This window comes from Zonotrichia leucophrys, chromosome 4A (assembly GCF_028769735.1).
Source record: "Zonotrichia leucophrys gambelii isolate GWCS_2022_RI chromosome 4A, RI_Zleu_2.0, whole genome shotgun sequence".
In the NCBI taxonomy this organism is placed as follows: Eukaryota; Metazoa; Chordata; class Aves; order Passeriformes; family Passerellidae; genus Zonotrichia; species Zonotrichia leucophrys.
The window spans coordinates 9,745,181-9,769,029 of NC_088174.1; the positions used below are offsets into that span (position 1 = coordinate 9,745,181).

The following is a 23,849-nucleotide window of genomic DNA, read 5'->3' on the forward strand; positions in this document are numbered from 1 at the left end:
TATTGGGCTGAATACACAGGGTATTTCAATATGATTTATAGTTGCTAATTCCATTACCCATAGATCCCTTTCAGAAAGCCCTCACAGCTAATGAATTTATAACACAAGGGCCAAAACTTGAATATTTTTCACCACCAAAACCATCAATAACTGCAGAAACATTAATTTTTACAGCCATGACTGCTTGCAACCTATTTTACCAATCATAAACTGCTCTTTAATCAAAATCTGTTCACCTCAAAGGTCATCAGAAATTTTCTGCCAGGCTACTTGTAAGTGCCTGTCTTTTGCAAACCTAGATGATAGGCTTACTCTGTAAGCTATAATCTCTCCCATTTTGTTCAGAGTTTTAGAATAGTGATTGTACTATCCCCTGTGAGTTCCCACTGATAGAAGTTACAACTCGTGATATTGACTGAACCCACCACTTTTAAATAATGGTAGGAATTACACATTCCCCTGAAAATACCACCTTGAAGCTGGCTGGGAGCTGTCAATCTTCACTCTGTCCTTTGAATGCTGTGTGATGTTAATTGTACCAGCAGCTGCTTGATCTGCTAAACAAACCACTGGAAGCCTGAGCTGGTTGTTTAGGCTGTTCCCTCAGACTCCATCAGAGCTGGAGTGCTGCTTTTCTTCTCCCTTCACATTTTGTCCTTGACCTCTCTGACTCAGCCTCCAAGGGGCCTGTCTTGTGTTGGCACAGACTGTGGTGATTTAAGAGAGTCCTGTCTCAGCTGGATGAGTATTAAAATCTGGCAGATGTACCACCTGCAATGAAAAAGAGGGAAGGGAGTGAGTAGTAGTTTCATTGCAAATTTTTCAAATTAATTGACATAAATGTGAGCATTTCACATAAATAGAATGTTTTTCGCATAAATATTATACATAGAGCACATTAGTATTGAGCAGCTATGTGAAGTACCATAGAACAAAGCTGTAATTCAGGCAGTTCAGTAGAATAAAAGCACCTCAGGAACTGTTGCTCTTCATTCCCCTCTGGCAATGTTAATTTTATATGAACACACATTGGCATGTTTATATTGTCAGGTGCTCCTGTATGATAACATTTAAACCTTGCATCTCACCCACAGTACACAGCATTATAACCTGAAACTTGTTTCAGGTTACAAACTACAACACAAGGATGGACATTTTAGAGTGCAATGTTTATGACCAAAATTATTCTACTTCAGCAATCAGGCTCCCAAGTTAAAGCACTGAGTGATGGAGTTAATTAAGGAGGAGTAGTGCTGTTGTAGCTCTAATGCTGTACATATATAAGTGCCTCTAAAGTGAGGCAAAGTTTGTCAGGAAAGGTAATGTCTTTCAATGCACCAGCTGATCCAGCTGCAGAGAAAGAAGAGCTAGCTTTGGGCCCAGAAGCCCTTCTTTTGGCTTGGTTATATTAACAGTTCTATCATCAGAAAAAGCAGAAACATCGCCCCACATACACCTTAAAAAACAACTATATCAGTCTTATTTCAAGAATTGTGCAAATTAAAACTGACAAGTTAAGTATACAGCACAAAGACAACAGATGCCATAATTTTTTGAGTCCTGAAGGACAGAATATTATTAAATGCATCCCGTCCAGAAAGCTGGAAAAGGTGGCCGTGTGATAGTTCCCTAGAGAGAAATCACTGCCTTTCCTTCTCTAATGAGTTCTAACCTCCATTCTTTTGCCTGATAAAATTCTCCCACATCTCTCTGCACCTGAGTCAAGAAATAGTTGTCTGCAGAGATCCTCTCAAGGTATTTAGATTTTATTTTTGAAAACTCTGAGATCTCTAGTATTTTTTCACTTTTGTCATGCCAGTAATGGAAGTTTTACCAGAAATGGAGCTCAGCAGTGTTACAATCCTGATGTGCAGTGATAATGGAAAATTACTGGCAATTGCAGAAGTCCTGATGATGAAAATTCCTTATGCTCACTGTTGCTAAGGGTTTTAAGGCATTAATAGTTGATATCATGTGCAGGTAATAAAGTCCACTTATGCTATTTGACTTGTGAAGTTTTTGTAGTAGACAGCAGTTGTTTCTTAGAAATGAAACAAGAGTGTAGATTAAAATATGGGAAAATCCCAGGCTCATGTTAGCCTACCTAAAAAAATATGGACTCCATTAAGAACTTTAGGCAAGTTTAGTGCTGTACTACAAGAGACTTTATTAATCAGATTTAAAGAAGTATAAAACTTGCACTTCTGTGACAATAAGAGTGTTTTAAAGAAAGATATGCTGGTGGTGGTCCCATCGTTCCTTTTTTCTCTGGTGTTCAAAACTGGGTTTTTGTAAAATTTCCTAGAATGAGGTCCAGTATGAGTGTTTATAAAATATAGTTACTTAGGTCTTACAGGACAAGTGTAGCCATCATAAGTAGTCCTTACTGCTCCTGTGCAAAACACAGAGACCTTACAGAGTTTTCCAGTCCTTAAAGGGGTTATAGGAGCATCACAGAGACTTTTGACAAGGGCATGCAGTGATAGGAGCAATGGATTTAAACTGACAGAGAGCAGACTTAGATCAGATATTGGGAGGAAATCCTTCCCTGTGAGGGTGGTCAGGCCCTGACACAGGGTGGCCAGAGCAGCTGTGGCTGCTCCTGGATCCCTGGCAGTGCCCAGGGCCAGGCTGGACAGGGCTTGGAGCAGCCTGGGACAGTGGACAGTGTCCCTGTCCACAGCAGGGGGCTTGAAACTAGATGATCTTTAAGGGCCCTTCCAGCCCAAACCATTCTATATTTCTAAGCATGCTTAAAAAATAATCACAGAGTGGTTTGTAATTGAGCAGTAGTATACCCACAGAACTTTTAAATAAACTGAATTAAGCTCCCTGAACATATGTTGCTGTTTTGTTCTTTAAATAATGGATTGCCAGCTAATTCACACTCTACTGAGACACAGCCAATAAATTAAAAAAAAAAAATCTAAACATATGAAAAAATAATAAATTCAGGAACTGAAAAAAATTAAAATATTTCAAGAGCACTACAGGTTAGATGCAAACCTTTTATGGTTCATTACATTTTAGTATACTCTCTCTGATATACTTCATCTAATAACAATACAGGCTATTGTAGCATTGTCAGTAAATGATAAAACAGTTCAATTACCCTGTGTCTTAAATGGATCCAAAAAGTATAGTGAAGTATATTTTAGAACTGTTAGGAAAATAGTTTTGCCAAGGCTTGGCTAATTTTCAAAACTAACTTTAAATTATATGTTAACTAGTTGATTAAGCTGTTTATTTCATTTTTGCCAGTCTGTAAAGCAATTTAGCTACATGTTTATGATTACAAAGGCATTTTAGCCTGACTCTTAAGGAAAATGAGTTTATGTTAGAAGAAATATTCAGGGTATAAAAATAACTCCTTCCTTCAAATTTCAAAGGAAAGAGAGAAAGTAGGACTCCTTCAAGCTAGTAGAATTTCAAGGCAAGATTTTCTTGTTTCCAGCTGCCATCTCCTCTGCAGTTTATTTTGGTGTGAGTACATGAAGTTTGCAAAGTGCCTTAAAGCAGAGGAGCTAATCAAATTAGCACTTCCTGTGTTATTCTTGTAATTGAACAATGAAAGCAAAACCTCTAAAAATAAATACATGTTTTTAAAACCAACAGGTAGAAAGAAGTTTGAGTTTGTGAAGTGGATGGGGAATGTGCAAGTTTGAGTAAAAGAAATCGCCAGAATGTTGTCTGGATCTTTTCAGGAAACTTTGCAGTTTTAGATGTGTTCTGCTGAAAGGAGAGGACTATTTTTAAAAAATTACTTCTCAGGGGAAAGAATTTATAAATTTTTTAAACAGTCTCTTTTGTCTGTAAAAAAAATGAGCTAAATGCAGATGAGCAAGCCAATGATGAAGATCAAGAGAAGAATTTCTGGCTTGGTTACTCCTCAGGTGGAAATCTGATTTGAAGCAAATTATTCCAAGTGTAAAGTTTGAGCTGATGTAATTTTATATAGCTATATTTTTAGATAAATGGAAATTTCTATCTTGTCAATGGAGACACTGAAAACAAGTAAATCTGTCTTTGCATATCATACGTAAATGTTTTGATGTACAAGAATTAAAAAATATGAACATTATTAGCAGCCATTACAATAAAAGCAGCAGTTGTTACAGACAGCATTAGGTAAGCCAGTTCCTCTATCAGTCTCTTACATTTTGGAAGTTTGTTGGCTTTAGACATATTATCTTGCAAAATATCCCATTTTAGGTATTTAAATGATTTTGCAGTAAGTTATTTTACATAGTCTGCTGTTTATTTAGAGTCCTGAAGCATCTTAAGTGTGCATATTGAGATTTAATGCTGTTTTATATTCCAAGCAATATTTTTGGTGTTATAAAAATAATGAGCTATAGACTTAGTTTCAAGCAAAATAAAACCAACTCTGCCAAATAAGAAAGTCTGTAAAAACTAATTGGAAACTAGGGCTGATTCTCAGCCTAATGAGTTTGCAGTGCTTCACTGAAATGAGGGTCTGATGAAGACTTTTTAAATCACCAAAATAATCAGGCTCCAGTGTGAGGTTTTCTGTGATGCCAGTAGCTAGATGAAAGGGTGACAAGTGTGATAATTAAAAAGGAATCCCCCCAGGAAATCTGATGTGTTGATGTATTGTGATAAATTGCACTGGGAGATTTAAGGTACCCTCTGAGCCAGAGAGACTTTATGGTTCAAAAGCAGAACCAATCTATTGCATGGAACAAACTAAACTCTGTCAGACAATTGTGTGCCATTGATGGGATAGGGACAGGATAGACAAAAGGGGAAGAAGGGAACTAAAAGTTGTGTTGCCATATAAATTATAGTTTTTTTCCCAAATACCTAGAGAAGCAGTCACCGTGGCTGCTTGGCATTCACAGCACAGCTCTTGATGTACCTTGTAGAGTCTAACTGTGTGTTCTGGCAAAAATCAGCATTTTTCTAACAGGACAGTGGCTCAAACATTGAAATGGTTTGTCATGCAAATTATAGGTTGTTTAATAATCCTGCAAATTTTCTGTAGAGTGGATTTACAGTTGATACCTTAAGTAAGGAAGTGTAATTGATCAAATACATAGGGATGCTGGACATCAAATATGTGCAAAATCTGGGTAGCTTTCAAATAAAATAGCGGGATACAGGATTTACCTAGATTAATTATTATATGAAAGTGCCTTAGCAGATTATTTTGGAGCCCTGGACTGTTGACTCCGGTGATTTAATTTACTGAGGTCTCCAATTTTCTAATATGCTTAGAACTGCTTTTCTGGTGTATGCAAACGAATATTACAGCATAAACCTTAGTGCAACTGTAAGAATGCTGCCTTGATAAAAGATCAATGAAATTAAAAGGATTAAGCCTGGGCCAAATCTGTGACAGCTTTGCTTACCACAGCATTGAAAAGCTTATGTGGAGCACTAAACAACCTTGTTTCTCCAGCTGGGGTAAATTGGGACTGTCACACAGAAAAAGGTGCTTTTTTTTCCACAAGCCATTCCAGGAAAGGAGGGAATACACTTTCATCTTTTGCCTTGAAAACACATCATGTCATAATATAAAGAATGTTTTAAATGGATGACAACAGCTCCTTGCAGGGAGGTTTTGCAGGTTCATCAGAGCTTTGCTCCAGCTGGATTTCTGCAAATTTAACTGGACATCTGTTAAGGTAAAAGGGAGAGGGAGGGTGAGTACAGAAATAGGATAAAGCCTTGTTAGACACTGAGGTGAAGTAGCTGGAGGAGTTTCAGGTTAAAAAGTTCACAGATTACTTAATCTGGCAGCAATTTTTACCCCTATCTTCTTTATAAAGTGTTTGCTATTGTCCATAGCTGTGTATCTGGCTGTAGTGAGATTCTTTGGAGACTTTGAAGAAGTAGAGAAAACAAAGTTTGGTTTGTTCCTTGAAAGTACCATTGCACCATGTTTATGTCTTTGTGGTCCTTTGCAGGAGGGCTGAAGCTCAGTGGCTCAGGCTGAGCCACCCTGAGCCGTGTGGCAGCATTTGTTGGCACAGGGCAGGAGCCTGTGCAAGTACAACATCCTTTGGTGTGCTGGGGCCAGCCTGAGGGCCCCACAGGGACAGGGCCTTGGGTACCCACCACAGGCTCAGTCTCCTTCTCAGACTGGTCCAGTGGCTGGGAGCTCCCTGCCAGCTCATCTGCCATAAAACCTTTTCTGTGGCTGGCTGGATGGTTGGTGCTTCAGAGACCTTTTCTCAGCTCCATTTAACAAATGCAGTAACAGACTCCAGACATGTGTTAAGATTATTTTAGGGAAGATGTTTGTTAGGGGGCAGGACTTATTCAGTCATTTTCTCTCTCAAATTGAAGAGCAAGACTAATTTTTATACTGTCTATTTCTTTCATAGATGTTTTAAATGAGAATTATACCTTGTGAAATCAGTTGGTATCTCTGATGCTATTCACTGTTACTTTTTATGTTCTTTACCTTCATCCCCAAAAAATCCTGACAAATTAAGTGAATGTTATACCACCTTCTTTTTTTTTTTCTTTTTTGGTTGTTTTTTGGGTTTTGTTTGTTTGGCTGTTGCTGAATTACACTGCTGTAGGGTGTGTCTGTATCTGATTGTTTGTGTTTCAATAGACTGTTTTATTTTAAATTACTTCAAATATTGCAGCAACATTTACAGGAAACAGGGTAAAGAAAGTGATAAAGTACCATGATTTATTCCCAATAATAATGTACCACAGGATCACAGAATGGTTTGGGTTGGAAGGGACCAGTTTCAACCCCGTGTTGTGGGCAGGGATGCCTTCCACTGGACCAGGTTGCTCCAAGCCCTGTCCAACCTGGCCTGGAACTCTTACAGGTGTGTGTCAGCCAAAACTTCTCTGGGCAACCTGTTCCAGTGCCTCACCACCCTTACAGCAAAGATTTATTTCCTAATACCTCATGTAAATCTGCCCTTGTTCAGCTTAAGACTTCAGTCTCCCCGTTCCTTTTTTTAATTCAGATGAACCATCCCTAACCCCAGGCTGATTTACCTGCCTAGGGTTAGCGTTAGGCCTAGGGTTAAAGTTTTTAAAGCAGAAAGCCCCAAGCTCCAGGCACACTGCAGGCAAAAGGCAAAACAACATCTAAAGACAGTCTTGATCTTTCTAAAATAATAATGTTTGGTCGTCTTTTCCTTGCTGTTTCAGACATGCCTGGTAGCCCTCACAACCAGTTCACCTTCAGGCCGCTGCCGCCGCCACCTCCGCCGCCTCACGCGTGCACGTGCGCCAGGAAGCCGCCTCCGTCGGCCGACTCGCTGCAGAGGAGATCCATGACCACCCGCAGCCAGCCCAGCCCCGCTGCCCCCACGCCCCCCACCAGCACGCAGGACTCGGTGCACCTTCATAACAGCTGGGTCTTGAACAGCAACATCCCGCTGGAAACCAGGTATGGACCGCGGCTGCGCGCAGAGGGGAAATGGAACACGGTGGGGAGGAGGCCTGACGTGGACACAGGCTGGTGGTGTCCTTCAGGACATGCCAATGTGTTTTACTCTGAGGCCATCTCAAGTAGCCACATGAGGCCATTTTTGCTTGATTCATTTAGGTCAAAAATACTCAAAAATCACATTTATGCAAAGTTTTGGAAGATAGCACTTCCTTTAACGTGTGTAGATTACACTGGCATTTTATGGTTGTGTGTGGTCAGGATTTGTGCTTGTGGGTTTGTCTTGCCCTCCCATATTCTCCCAGGACCATTTTGTAACCAGCAAATAGAAGTTTGGTTTAATCAGTGTACTTTGGCACTTCTGGAGTCACACTGAGTCAGGAATGGTTGGGGTTTGAAGGGACCTTTGGAGATCATCTAGTCAGGCTGTAGCTTTTCTGAGGGTAGGAAAAGACCAGAAACAATACTAAAATTATCTTTTCCTCAATATGTATTAAATACTTTATTGCATATATAGCCAAATATAATTTTATAATCATTTGGCAATGGAGAAACGATACCGAGATGGACATTGGGTATGGCTGCAAAGGGAGGGTTCAAATTCAGGATCATTCACAATTTACACAAATAATCTACTCTGAAAAACAATTCAGAGCAAACACATTATGTATTTAGGCAACTTACTTTTCAGTGCCCAAACTCTGCACAATCTCCTCTGACTTTTTGGCTATAATAAGCTTTTTTTTCACCTGCTCCTGATAAGTATTAGCTAATTTGATTGCTTTCAACTACAGCTGTGTTTGCTGACTTGATTTTTAAAACAAGATCTGAATTTTCAGTCTTCTTCCTCTTCATTGTCAGCAGAGCATCAGGAGGTTTTAACTTTGGTTTTCTTTGGGTTTTGTCATTCTAAAGCATGTAAAGAGCAAGAGTTTGTGAAAGTTGTGTCTGATGAAACAGATAAATTTCTGACATGCACCTAATTGGATCCAGAAAATATAAAGTATTATGCACAGAAATGTTTGGGGGATTTTTAACATATGTCTGATTTTTACATATGTCTGAGACCCAGTTAGCACAATTAATCACTGAAACATAGATTTTGTTCTTTTATAACAACGTTGATTTTATTTTATTACAAAAATTAATCTTAATATATGTCTTTAAACACTTGACTGCTGCTCATCAGAAGTGTCAAGTTTTAGATCTGCTATTAAGTTGGGATTGAAGAAAACGCCAATTCATTCTGAAATAAAGCTTTCCTTATTTGTGTTAAGGACAAATTTCAAAAAGAATCAAGGAGGATGGAAACTTTTCTGCAAAAGTGAGCTTAAACTGCAAGAAAGGTGGTCTCTGGGTGTTCTGTCCCATTAACTTTTGGTTCTCTTGAATTAAAAGTCAAGTAGATCTTTTTAAGGCTCTGCATCCCCGTTCATGGCATTTCCATCAGACTTCATTGGGGACAACACTTTGCAATTTATTTTTCTTTCGAGTTTGGTTTAAATTTTCTGGTTCCTTACTATTTTTAGCAAATTTGAATCTTCTCTTAAAGGACAAATACAGAGATATGTAGCTATATCTATAATTATATAAAGGCCTGTGCAGTGAAGTAGGAATTCAGACTGGAAAACATCCTTTGGGCTACATGTTAGTCATTCACAGAGCCTGGGAGTTTACCATGTTCTGACCCTTCAGTGGTTGTTTCAGCTGATTTCATGCCCCCACTGGTCACTCCAGAAGCCTCTCACGAAGCTGGCTGAAAGGCTGGGTAATCCATAAGGAAAACCTGTGAGTGTGTTTGCCAGAATCTATCTGCACTTTGTGTGCAGACAAGTGCTATAGCAGGGGAACACTGTATTAAGAAACATTTGGGATCACCACTTCCCAGAAGTCTAAAGTGCACAGCCTTAGAGAAAATGAAGGGCTTGCAGCTTGTTTATCCTTCCTTTACCAGGGAATGATTCTGCTAGAATTGAACTGGTGCTTTGGCCTAATATCTAGATTCCCTTGCTTTCCTTCTCCATTAATGTTTAGCTGCCCATTAAAAATAATCCTACAAAATAAAGAGGAACATTTCAAAGATATGTTTTGTGCCAGATCTTTAATAACACCAAATCTAGGCAATATCTACATACCTAATATAGCTGAGGAGATTTTTTTTGTTGCTGTTAAATTTGGAACATTTGCAATCAAAAAGAAAACTTAGACAGTAATGTATTCCCTACTGTAACAAGTAGACAAAAATCAGAATACACATGTTCAGCTTTTTTCCTGACTGTATCCCCTGTTAATCCATAAGTAGAACTTGTGTTTGATGTTATCTTTACTGCCATGGAATATTAGAGAATTTTCAGGCAGAAAAAGATTTCCTAGATCTAATCATGTGACTGTAAAACCTATTCACTCTGGACAGACAGAAACGAAGCAAGTTAATGAGTCTGCTCGTAGTGTGTTGTATTAATGTGTTCTATTTGTGTAAAAGAAAATTCTCTAGTTTTGAAAATGCTTGCAATACTCAGATTAGACATGTACTCTTACATAATTAGAGTTTGAAACCCTAGATTAGATGGCAAAGGGCTGCAGTAAAGACATATACTGTGGTACATGTGTTTCATTTGCAGTAAAACCTAGTTACATTTTTATAGAAAAGGGCAAATCAGAAATTTTGTTTTTTGCTTCATCTAGAGGTGTTACACGCACTAATCTGCAAAGCACTTTTGTCAAGACCTAACTTAGTAATGCAACTCTTTAATGATGACAGTGACTTGGAAAGATGAAATTACTTGTTCAGGTTCACACTAAAAGCTAAAATTAAAGTATGTCTGTGTGTTGATGCCAAGGCCAGTTCCCTTACTGCGGCAGTTATTCTGATTATAAGCAACCCAAATAAAAATAAGAATTAAGAACAGCTTTAGAACTCCAGAGGACATGTTATGGAACACCTGCTGCTGTGAGGGAATTGGAGAAGAGCTGTACCTGTAGGAGGTGTAGCAGCTCAAACTGGTGACTGTGCTGCAACCTTCAGCACTGTAATGTGCCCAGAGATGCAAATGCAATCTCCATCTATGCATGCACACACAGTTTGGGAAAAATAAACATAGCCATTATTAAAATTGCTTGTGAACATGCAGTGATTTCATTGTCACACAACGAAATAATTTTTATGTATTGCCAGAAAATGACTGCAAGGATCTCTCACACCACATAAAAACACAGGAAACATTGATTCTCTTTTTTTAGGATAATGTTACTGGGCTCTCACAAAAATTGATTTTTTTCCCTCTCCCCCAGAATAAAGTACTTGCAACCTATTGCCTGTTCCCTTCCTTTCCACTAAAATAATTGTTTTATCAGGCTTCATAGATACTTTGCTCTAATGCTTCAAATCTTGTGATTTACAGTGTAATACATTGTCATTATCTCTGACAGCCCCATCTGAACATAGCTTACTACTTTTTATGGAGTAAGTATTAAACCCTGATAACTCACAGGAATGTTTTTCATTTTCTCCATGCCCTTCTAGTTAACTCAGTATTTGTTTCCATATCTTGCTTTCTTACTTTGTTTATTTTTTCTTGCTGTTTGCTATTTATTTTCCCACCTCAGTGAAATCCCCAAAGAAGTAAAATCTAGATTTTAAGTAGGGATTTTTACCTGACATATTCTTATCCTCCTTATAGTCTGTTACTGATCCGTCATGGATAAACCATTGGTCACACTTATTTTGAGTTAAGTTTTGACATAGATTACCAAAGCATAAGAATTTTTAAGTTTTCTGCCTAAATCTCAAAATTTAGCTAATTTTGATTTTGTTTCAAAGTGGAGTTTTTAGTCCTGTTTTGTGCGTCAGTATTTAAGATAGTTGCTTGTTAAAATCAGATTTCTTCCTAGTTCCTCTAGCCCATTTAGCAGTGTTGGCAGTAAGGTTAATGCTGTGCTGAATGGACTGAAATCTCCCTTCACTGCACTGGCAATGAGCCAAGTCCTGTGGAAAAAGACAGCTTAATTTAAGCAATCTTATCACCATGGTAATAGCTGCTCTAAGGGGACAGTGAGGTACCAGACCATAACCCTGAGATTCAATTATCATTAATTTATATAAAACTTTGAAGTACTCGAATAATAAGAGGAGTATTTGGGGTTCAAGGCAGTTATTATTTTTAGTTAAAATTCAGCAATATTTCAGAGCCCAAAAGTTTGATTATGTCTCTAAACACTTGAAAACATTGAGAGTTTTGGAGTTCAAGAAGTGTATTTGAATCATCATATGGATGGAATCATTCTTTTCTGTGTTACATTCTTTTCTGTGTTACATAGTTATATAAGGTGTGTAGGTATGATTAGCTCTATTTATTTTCCTGGAAATAACTTGATTATACTTCTGTATGATGTAATTCTGTACTACTGTTTATCTTTTTAAATCAACCTCATAATTACTTTTTTCTCTTCAGGAAGTACATTGATAGCCTTCCAAATCACAGATACCTGCATATAGCTCCTTTCTGTGTAAGCTGGAGTCATTTTAAAAGGAAAAATAATTAAATAAAACTGCATCTAGAAATTGACACTCAGTTCAGTGTGGGCTCTTGGAAGGTTTGATCTTTTTTCTTGGTCTCAGCATTTGAACATCTTGTGGATCTCACGAATCTTGCCTCCAGTGCAGAGACTCAGAAAACACTTTTTTGTGCCTTGAGATTTTTTTCCCAGTTCAAGGTTTCCATAGCAAACAGAGCAGCTTTTACAGCTCCTGAGGCAGACAGGTGTTAATGATCATAAGCCACCAAGCAGGAGACACTTTCTACTTGAGCAGTGCAGTTCACTGAATACTTGTTTGCCAATGGAGCCTGCTCCTCTGTTAAATGAGCAGATTTGGGGCTATTCCAAGAATAAATGCAGGAGAGGGCTTCTGTTATGATCCTTTCTTCAAATTATGTTGGTCAGTATTTGCTATTATGACATTTCTCTTGTGTTTTCTCATTTTCTACCTAATTAAACAATAAATCAACACATATAGAGGCTGACCATGTTAAAAACAGACACAGCAAGGGTTTTAAATTCATTCTGAGTCCCATGTGTTTTCTGTGCACAGCAGAAAAGATCTGAAAATATTTGTCTTCTGAATTCCAAAAGATAAATTGAAGACTGTCAATATGACCATGAACTGAAAATAAAAGTTGTAAATATGACCTTAAATTTAATAATGGGAGAAGGAAGCTGTCTTTTATGGAAATAAAAATATAAACATTTGTCAGCTACAATGAAGTACAACTTGCATGTCAGCAGCAATGGCACTTGAGGGTCCTGCCTTGAGTAGTTTGAGATCCAGTCACTAAGGACAGTGGGGCAATTTAAATTGTTCATGCACTCTATTCTATTTTTGTTTGTGAGAAACTCTGGTGTGGGCTTCCCTGGAATAGTGGGATCTATTTGTGTAAGGGTTTTTTGTGGAGGCTAAATATAGTAACTTGAACAATCACATTGCAGATACTCCTTGCTCATTGTTTTGAATAAGGTGATGGTATATAAAGTTATAACTAAATGTAAGGCTATGCTGTGATTTTATGGCCACCAATGAGCAAGCAGCCTTTTAGCTTTCCATGAAATAGTGTTTCCTTTTACAAAACCAGATATAGACTGAATCTAAATTTTGAAAGAGAACAATAAATACAGGTTCATACACAGTGTCTAGGTTGTGAGAAGTGGTCAAAGACATGAAAAGAATTTTACCTCTTCATTTACAAAAAATCAGATATGTATGTGTAATGTTACTATTTTCTGGCTAGCTATTTCTAGGTAAGCTGTTTTCAAAGACTACAATGGTATTTATGTAGTTAAGCTGGCTTCAAAGACGAAATATATTTATGTAGTTAATGTGATACATCTCTTGTCAGGTAAACTTTGTCTTATTTGTCACAATAGCTGTACAGTTTGGATTAGACCATATGCAGGTGAGTGTAGGTACTTGGAAACAGACTGAAGTGCTGGGAACAAAAGTCAGAATATGCATGGATATTCATAGAAGGAAATTGATGGCAAATAGAACTGAGAGACAGCTACTTCATTTACTCATTCCTTTCTTTAAGTCATGCTTCCAACCATAGAATATAGGTAATAAAATTATAAAATTGAAAGCAATTTTTATCCTTCTTGATTCATGGTTTCAAAGTTCTCTGTAAATATTATGTACTTTCTATGACTTACATAAATATTCTTGTAACTACTGTTTTTCATATTTTCCACAAAATAATCTTAAAATTTCTTGAGGAAAAAGAATAGAGCTAGCCATGAGATTATTCCTTCCTTATATCAAATTTCTGTGCCCATTGGTTGTTTTACTCAGCTGCTGCTTGAGTTGGAGTACTACAGCAAATTTCAAGCCACAGAAAGCACTTTTGAAGATTACTGAATTAATGTAGAGATGTCACTGTGTATCACAGTAACAAAGCCCATACTGGTATATGCAAGAGTAATTTATGTCCACAGTGTGGTAATTTTCATTTTATTTTCTTCATTAAATAGCAAATGAAACCAGAAAGCAGTTGTATTTTGGACAACAGTTCCAATATAAAAGCTGTTGTTGATTGATTTTGGCACCATCCTATATTTATATAATTATTATCCCAGATTTCTGCCAGACTTGAAAGTTTAGTCACCTGGTTAGCAGGCCTAGCTTGCCTACAGCAACAGCAGGCAAGTGAGCCAGAATCACATCACTTGTTCAGTACTGGGGCAGAAAGAGAGGGACACAGGTTCCTTTCACATCCTCTCACATCCAGGGTCACACTGCTCAGTTTTCAGATGTCATGTAAAGAAAACATGAGTGAATACAGGGAAGCAATTCTATGGGAATTATTCAAAATGCAAGTCCAGTTCAAAGAGGAAATTTTAACAAAGTGGTTCTGTTCCCAAATACAAATCTCTGGATGGAAATCCTGGAAAAATACAATTCTAAAATCCATGGAAATAATGGAAAAATACAATTATAAAATAAATTAGATAAGTAGTTTTCTTGGCAATTTCTGTCTTCACCCATGACCATTTTGTTCCCATAGTTCTTGTACACAAAAAGGTGAAACAAAGGCTATAAAATTATAGGTCAGGTCTATCTATAATTATAAGTTATGTCTTATATTCAGATACAGTTTTTCTGGGTTGTTTTTCAAGATAAGGGTATAGTGTGTGTCTATCTTTGCGATCAAGTGGGTGTCTTGGTTTTTTTTTTAGAGATATATATATATATGTATATATATATACACATATATATATATAAAAAATAGTTGCCTTGGTTTTATACTGTATAGTTTGTTGAAAACCATTTGAGAGATTTATAAAAAAATATATTCTGATTATTATGTAAGTTTAGAAGTATCCTCTTCTTTCCCCTCCCACTTTGAGTACAGAATATAATGGATAGAAAACCAAGAGAGAGTGAATTTCTGCTTCTTACTACTGTCACAGGAAATATCAAGTGACTTAAAATGGGCTGGTACCAATGTCTTCTTGTCAGTGTTTGCCAAAGTAAATGGGAAACTGTATCAGTTCCAAATCCCTTTTGGCTACCATCTCTATATATTTTCTGGCTACGCCAAAAAAACAGAATCCTTTTTTCTGTTTCATTTGCTATGCTTCTTAAAAATTTCCTTTGCACTTCTGTTGACATCTAAAGGAATTACTTCAATTAAATATCAGTATAGATATACAATTACATACATTATGTGCAGCTATAAAATGTCGTTGAAAAGAAATTGATCAACTTTAATGATTGAACTGAAGTCGTCTTAGTTTTTCTATCACATAGATTTGCAGCAATTTGTAATGCTTTAGGTAACTACTTCTTGAATGTGAAACATACACAGGTGCAAATGTATTCCTACTTGGTTTATCCAGGAGAAATTCAGACTAATTCTTTGGCCAAGGTATAGCAAGATTTGTGTTTCTAACTTAGCTGTTGGCTCCCTTTTAAGTCTGCTGTTGTTCTTCATTTTTTCTTCTTACAAACTCATGATTTTTAATGGAAATGGAAGGAAAGCATGGTAAAGGAACAAATGAAAGTCTGGGCCTACAGATGCTTGGCACAGAGTTAATGCATAAAAAGTTACAGAAGTGATACCAAGCCCTTGAAAAAGTTGAGGGACATTTTTACAGTATCAAGATATAAAAATATTTTCTCAGAATTTAATTACAGAATTCTGTGTGGGGTTAATCTGCTTTCTGGTAACAGTATTATGTTATTGCCACATGAATTCAGCTGGGATGTTGCTTCAAGCTTTTATAAGACTTAAATTGCTGTTCCAGATATGGAGCCAAAAGTACATAAAGAAATATCCTGATGGAGAGGTGTGTAAAGAAATGAACTCTTCTCCAGCCTTGTCCTAGCTAAGAATTCCAACTGCCTCTTCTATATGTGAAGTTATTTCTGAGCCTTTAGTATTTATTTATGTATTGGAGTTATCAGTGTAATAATATTGAGTGACTTTCATTTCGCCAACAAATGCCTTACAGATTATGTCCTGTATTTCTTTTTTTAAGAGAATATTGCAATCTTCTTTATGGATGTTTTTGATGTTTTTGTGAACATTTAGTTTTTCTCCACTTGGAAAAAGTGGTGTTATCAATCACCCTTATAAATGCTCTGATTTTTCTTGTGTTCTCAGTTTACAAAAAAAAGAAATCCACCACAGCCCTTAGCTTTTCTCTTAGATCAAATATTAAAGCACATATCAGGCTGCAGTCAAGTCTAAACTTTTGAACTGCAGGTTTTATTATTTTGCTCTTTAGAAAGAGAGCCTGATTTTATAGAATTGATAGCAACAGTTTAGCATGTCCTGACTCCTTTGGGAACCGTGGTGTGCTCAAACAGATGAGGAGTCATCTGAGTTTATGAGAACATAGTAACAGTCTGGCTTTGGAAATTTGTCTTTGTGCCACCAGTATTTTTCAAATTCTATAGAAATGTCTTTGGGTACTCAATATACACTCCCAAAAATTGAAGTTGTAAACAATTGGGTTTTTTAAACGTTTTCTCAGCATTATTTCACTAGTAGCTCAGTTTCAGTGTACCATTGCTTCAGAATCTCAGTTTTATTACAAATTAGAGCAATGTAAATTCTCCTCTGTGTGAATGGACTCATCTGTCCAAAAGAGAGTGATCTGGATCCAGGTTCTGTGCACTCTGCTGCTAATGGAGAAGTGCCTCTGCACACTAGCACTATATCATCAAGCCCTTGTTATAAATTCCTGTGCAAGAGTATGAAATTATTCCTGGCTATTGATTGCAGGTTGTTAGAGCTGTAATAATAACAATTTTCTGTTCAGCATTTCCTTCCCTTTACCTCTGATACCTTTGAGCTATGCACCATAAAGGATAATCAATACTGCCAATATCAGACCTTTTTGCTCTAATTTCCAAAAAATTTAAATGAAAAATTATCAAGTAAGTTTTTGTCATTGTGTCTTGAGCAAGTAAAGCATGCAAAGAACAATTGACTTTTTATATTTGTAGTATTTGTGTATATATTTGTGTGTATGTATATATGCATGCATACTTCTCATGTGTATATGCTTGTATCTAATAACATGTGTTATTTTATGTGGTGATTATGCTTTTATTTCCCTGAATATCAATAGGAATTTTGCCATGACATTTTTTGCTCCCAGAAGTCTCAGTGACTGTATCTCGTTAACTGCTGACTGAGAAAAAACTTCTCGTACTTGCAGAAGCTTTCATGTGTGACGGCAAAGCATTGAATCCAAAATACCAACTGTGCTCTCATGGCCTGATAGGAGGGAAGCAGGTTTATGTAGTCAGTAAACAGTTATATTACTTCATTTGAATTTATTATTTTACTGTATATGAGTTTATAATTTTTGAACTAAAATGGAGGTAACATTACAAAGTGCAGAGCAATGCCATCTTTCTAATGTGTGCATTTAGAGCTGTGGAAGTCAGTGGGAAGGAAAGCTAGAATGTGTTGTATGATGCACTGCCAGGGTGCTGTACTCAGTCAGGGTCAGATGTCCAGTTTTGTCTGAGTGCAGCTCATTTGGGTAATATTCATGAAGCAGAAGTAACTAATACTCAAATTTCATTCTTGTGGTTTAGTCATAAGACTCCTGATACACAAGCCCTGTAAACTGCAAGGCAAGCTAACCTTTATTCTCATTTGCTTTCTTTTTTATGTAACTAAAGGGCTCTTTAAAAGATAAAACTGCTCTGTAATACCTTTTTATTTTCTATAATCTGGCATTTGAAAACCGTAACCTTTCTTTTAAAATTTTATAATAGAAATACATAATACCATACTCATTACACCATTTTAGCAATTACCATTTCAGGAACATGTATTTACAATATTCTTAAAGTCAAATGTCACAGTATAACAATGTTTCATACTCTTGAGTGTTTGATCCTGCATACATTTCGCTGAGTGTTCGTCAAAGAAATTCTCCCTGCATGGATTGGCTGATCCATTTATGCATTCAAAAACTATTTTTGTGCCTTGCTGAAGGCATAAAGACATTTGTCATTGCAAGATTCTGGACCATGTCACTTGCTTTCTCAGCTTGAGACAGAGGAACACCAAGCTGCTCTAAACTCCTTTGGGTGCATGCTGTGGCGTGAGTTTTAGAGGTGCACCTGTCAGAAAAGAGGGCACTGAAGAACTGCTCCCTTAGATAAAACAAAGGCAAGAAGGACCAAATTCTTTTGGTGTTTCCAAAAGAATATGTTGTTGGTATGGTCAGCCCTGAACCTTTTTGCCACAATTTCTAAGCACATATCGCAGTAAGTTATTGTTTAATATTAAATAACCTTTCTTAAATTCTCTTGAAGAGCTCTTGCCAGTCCTGAAAAAGCATCCTTTCTCCTACAAAAAACTACTGTATACTTCTGCACCAGAGCCTGTTCTGCAAGGCACATTTTTTGTACCTTATTTTTTGTGCTAGTGTAAGTCTTCACTGTTTTTTTCTTGAAGGCAATCAGTCCTGTGAAGTATGCTGAATTAGGTCTCCAAATGCATTCTTTCTTAGTATATTTGAGAATCACTGCAGTAGGCAAAAGCATTTGAATAAAAACTGCTCTCAGAATTGTTCAATTAAGAGCAGTAAAGCAATTGTGCTCACCTATATAGTAACTACAGTTCTTCAGAATGAATTATCCTTGTAAATCAGGTGACTAGTTACTTTTTTTTTTAATTTTCTATATTCCATGGTAAAAAATAGATGTTCACAGTGGCACTGGCTTTAGCATTTTTGGGGTATTCCAGGTGAATCAACAAGTTAGGTGTGGATGGAGGGGATACTGCTGGCAGCAGTTCCCATGTCTGTCACACCTGTGTGAAGGCACATGGGTGCTCATCTTGGAGGATCCCAGTACTCTACTGAGAAACAACCTTCCCTCAGTGTTACTCTGAAACATGGGGAAATTGCTTAGAATTTATTTATGGTGTGTTGTTTCCCTAAAATATTGGGACATCTTGTGGTGTGGTTAAAAAACTTGCAGAAGGTATTCAAATAGATATTTTCCCATCTTTGATATTTTCTGTGGCTATATGAAGTATGTACTATACAGTGCTTATATAGTTCCTCTTGCTTTTTACATCACCGAGTGGTTTTAAAACATCATTCTTTGTCTTCTCTTTGTAGGCATTTCCTGTTTAAACATGGATCTGGGTCTTCAGCTATCTTCAGCGCAGCCAGTCAGAACTATCCCCTAACATCCAACACTGTTTACTCTCCACCTCCTAGGCCTCTTCCTAGAAGTACCTTTTCCAGACCTGCCTTCACTTTTAACAAACCTTACAGGTGTTGCAACTGGAAGTGCACAGCTCTGAGTGCCACTGCTATCACAGTGACCCTGGCACTGTTGCTCACCTATGTCATCGGTAAGCGCTGCTCCTTTCTCTGCTGAGTTACTCCTTCACCTCCTCTGCTCTGTCTTCTTGCTTTGCACTAATACAAATCATGTTTTACTGGTAATATTTGCCATTGGTGCTTTTTAAATCCTGCCAGACAAAACACTGGATTGGCTAAAGGTTGAACATAGAATTCTCATTAGCTTTCTACTCTGTTAACCTTGATGCTGCCTAACAGAGAAGGAAATATTATTCAGGATTACATGTTTGTACTGGCAGGGGACTCCTGCTGATTTTAATTGCTGCGATATTTTCTTAAACGTTTGATTTCCATATTATGCCTTACAACATTGATTCTCTTAAAGAATTATTTGGAAAGACTGGTAATGTTTAATTGTGTTTTGCCTTGCTACCCTTAGTTAATTTCTTCAGTCTCATCAGCATTTAAATCTTACATGATTTTCCTCCTAATTGTTATATCATTTACTAGAATGACAACTAGCTCTAAAATAATTTTATATCGTGTTGTCTAAGATAGATTTTGGTATCCCTTTATTGAATGTATGTTTGAAAAATAGGTTGCACAGTACCAACTTTGCCATTTTGTTAGCAAAATACATTGAACAGGTTTATCAGAGTAGCTAGAAAGGGCTTTGTCAGGTTTGGGGTTTATGTGTTCTGTTTTTTTTTTTTCTTTTTGGAGGTTGCTTGAAGTCAATGTGGTTACAAGCATACATAGGAGAGCAATTCTTTCTGGTTTCCTACATAACATTAACCTGAACTTTAATTATTGCATTGGGTTTTCAATCTGAATTGAAAATATTAAAGAATGTTCTGTGTGTAGAATTTAAGAATGTGAGTGTGGCTTCTGTAAACAAAGGGAAATCTAATTGGTTTTTGCTATTTCACCCACTCTTAGACTGTTGTTTTAGATGGCAGTTCACAGGTGGCAGGAGCCTGAGTATTCCTGATACCCTATAGCTTGAATAGGAATAATTCCAGGTTTGCCTGAAAGAGTGCAGTTCATACTTGGTAGAACTTGACAGAAATACAAGTACAGATACCTCCAAACTGATAAATGGCCACTGATTTTCTATACTCTCTGAATAAATGTATCTGTAGTGAAAATTATTAAAATTTCAGTAATTTCTTGTTTCCCACTGAGGTTTTCTTCAGTCCCACAGTGACAAAGTTCTGGTGATTGTCAGCAAGATGCTCATCAGGAGGGATTTTTTTCCTAACATCCTCACCTAATGCATATGGGAAAGCAGATTTGAGCATTTCTGGTGCATGATGATTTGAAAGCACCTGAGGATCTTGTAAGCTCCATTAATTGCAGATTTACATAACAGCTGGTGAGCATATGCCCTCGGTTAGGACAGGCTGTATCATTTTTGCAGCCTCATCTGTTTGCTGCACATTTTATCCCACCCACACCATTTAGATTTTATCTGGATTGAAGCACTGCCTCTTTCATCCCTGTTTAGATTTCAAGTCTGCCACTGGAATGTCTGTAACTTTCTGGGGTTATACTGCTATATGTCATCAGCCTGGGAAGGCTGGAAGCACTCCTTGTCACCATGAATTAAAGAGCTCTGTGTGACTCTCCTGTAGATGTGTCTGTTTGTCACATCTGGGTAACACAAGGGTGTAGCATGTTTTCTTTAGTTAAACAGAAGCAGGTAAAATGGAAATGTCTTTGCATTTTATAAATTATTTCCATTTCTATTTATGTTTTCTATGGAAAATATATCAATTTTTGAACCAGGAGTTCTAATTCAGAAAAATTTTCAGGATGCCATTATTTGCTCTTGTTTTTCCCAGGAATTTTTGAGTTGCAGGTAGTCTTAGTTAGCTTATTCCAAGTGAATATTCCCTCTGTCCATTTCTGGTTAGTTAAATATTTAGATAAGTTTATGGTCTCTTTTTATGACTCAGATACCTACATTCTTTCCCTTTTGCTGGATTTGAATCATAGCATATAAACTGTTTCCAGAGTTCACTGGCTCTGTAGGCTTGTATATTTGCATATCTTTTCACTTCAAAAATTTAAGTGTGTATGTTTTAAATGAGTAATTGAATGCAGGAATTCAGACTGTATGAAACACTGAAGTTAAAATTCACTCCCCCAAATGTTTTCTCTTTGCTCACCATGATTCAGATCCCTCACTCCACCACGTTTTCTTCAAGTCAGAGTTGTGTCTGAGCAATCACAACAGACATGGGCCTACATTGTAAAACAAAACTCATTTTAATTTTAGGACCAAACTTAACCTGTGATCAGCTCAGCAATTTTTATTGGAGAAATAATGGAGACTTCTAAAAGGCAAAATTGTTTTCATCGTTGTATTTTTTGGCGTAGCCTGCATTAACTTACCATGAACTACAATTTCAGGTCAAGTGAGTGATCAAAATTTAACATCAAGCTTTTTCTTCTCCTTATCTAAGAACTTAAATGTTCTTTTTCAAGTATTTTTCACTGCCATTTAATGCTTAAGTTATACATTACTTTTAAAATGACACCCAAATCTCAGCCTCAAGTCAGAGCATCTCCAAAGTCTTAGAGACATGAAGCTTATTCCACATCAAAATTTACAAGTGGCTCTTACATTTGTAATGAACTGAGACCTGTGCCAGAGTGCTCTAAGCTGTGATTTCTATTCAATCAAAAGGTAAACTAGGAAAATGATTTTGTTCTTTTATTTTTCATCCTTTCCCTCTTATCAGTGAGACTCAATAGCAAAGCTTTTACATAAGAACATGTAATTCTTCTGTATTTTCTCTCCTTTGAACTACTACTCAGTTAAAAAAATATTATTTCTCCATTAATCCTCCTTTGACCTATAATTGCTGTGTTTACTATTTGGCCTTTCTTAAATAAATTTGACTATTATATGGACAGTAAGGAAATTATAGAACACTGTTGATGGTTGTGTAACAGCAGATTTATTGAAAATCTTTAGTTTATCAAGAAAAACTCGTATTTTCACTTCAACAGGAGTAATCTCTGTGAATAGGTTCTAAAGTCATAGATAGTAGTTACTCCAAAAAAACCTTATTTCATAAAGTGCATGTTTGGTCTTCAGACTGTTGGAGGTGTAATTGTAAATTTGTTGAATTACTTTCTATGGAAAAAGTCCAACATATTTTTGTTTTTCGTTTTTCTGTTTTCCTGTGAGTTAAGAAATGTAAATCACGTAAATCTGGGCAAGGTTGTTGAATTTGCCCACAGGTGGGCAGTGAGGCAGGTGAGCAGTCGGGACGCACCTCAGGGAGGTGGTGTTGGTGCCTCTCACCCGTGCATGGGGGCTGCAGCAGCTCCACCAGCAGCTCCTGCTCTGCCTGAGAGTCTTGCTGAAACATTCAACAGTAAATTAGGCAAATACCAGGGATGGAATAAGAAATACAGAATTTCTTTTGGTTTTTTGCAACACCACGTCATTTCCTTTAAGCCCAATAGAATGGATGCTGTGGCTGCTCATTTAGTAGTTCTTTTTAGCCCATTAGTGAATAGGATTTTTCTTACATGATTCTTCACCATTTTATCAGCAGCTGATTTTGGACTTGCAAATCACTGGTCCTATTGATCAAAGGTGCAGAGCTCCTACTGCTCCTATTGATTTCAGCAGGTGATGCAAATGTTCAGTGCCTCTGAAAATTGCATCTCATGTTCTTGGATTTAACCATCCCTGACTATGAAATGACTATTTTATATACAAATGAATTCTCAAGTATGAATATGAAGTCGTCCCTGTCCTTCATGATATTATCACTATTTATGAGTAGGCACCAGAGGTGGGTGTTGGGTCTTAAATTATATTCACATGAAGGGTAAGGAAATTAAAGCCTCTGTGCTGCCTGACACTGTGACCTGTCATTTCTCACTCCATGTACAAGGGAGAGGAGTGATGGTTTCAACATTGGGAAAGGCCAGATCAAATTTTAAGGACATATCTATCTCAGTGCATGAATTTATAACATTGGTTGCATCTCTTTAGACAATGTATAACAGGACAAAAAAGGAATTATGCAGAGAGGGATCAAGGGGAAAATATACTGCTGTACACTGAAGAATATAATGGTATAGTAAACAGTGCTAGGCATTTCAGGGTTATGCAAACGTTGAGATACAGATGCATAACCCTGAAATGCCATTGAACTCCTTACTGGGGGAACTCTCACTGAGACAGATCCATCAGGGTGTCTCAGCTGGGAATTGTGGTGTCTGCTCTCCTGGATTACTGAGGAGCTTGATACTATCACAAATCTCTAATTATTCAGAGGAGAAACATTTACTGTTGCCCAGGACTAGGTTTTATTTGTTCCTAAGGATAAAATATGACTTGGTAATGAAAAATGAAACCAACATTTCACCTCCTCCTCTAGGAGGATTGTAGGAGAGGAGGGTATATTTGTATTTTCAGGTATAAAAATATATTAGGTATAAAGATAAGACTTCTTGAGAAAGAGGAGAGTGCTGAGAGTTAAGATGGCTTTAACAAACACATGGAAGAAGTCCTTATTTCATTAAATGCCCTACATGATCAAAACAACTTAGCAATTTAATATGTATTTTAAAAAATTATCTGAAGACTGAATCAAAAGTCTCAAAT

General features: G+C 37.0%; 1 protein-coding gene across 5 annotated transcripts in view; it reads left to right on the forward strand.

Annotated features, from left to right (window-relative positions):
• TENM1 (teneurin transmembrane protein 1) overlaps positions 1 to 23,849 on the forward strand; it is a 774,924-nt gene that overhangs the window by 613,037 nt on the left and 138,038 nt on the right. For all 5 annotated transcript variants that reach the window (XM_064713345.1, XM_064713344.1, XM_064713346.1 and 2 more), the window contains 2 exons: positions 7,144 to 7,384; positions 19,028 to 19,266. In XM_064713345.1, coding sequence (XP_064569415.1) covers positions 7,144 to 7,384; positions 19,028 to 19,266 — 480 coding nt within the window. The remainder of the gene's footprint in view (positions 1 to 7,143; positions 7,385 to 19,027; positions 19,267 to 23,849) is intronic.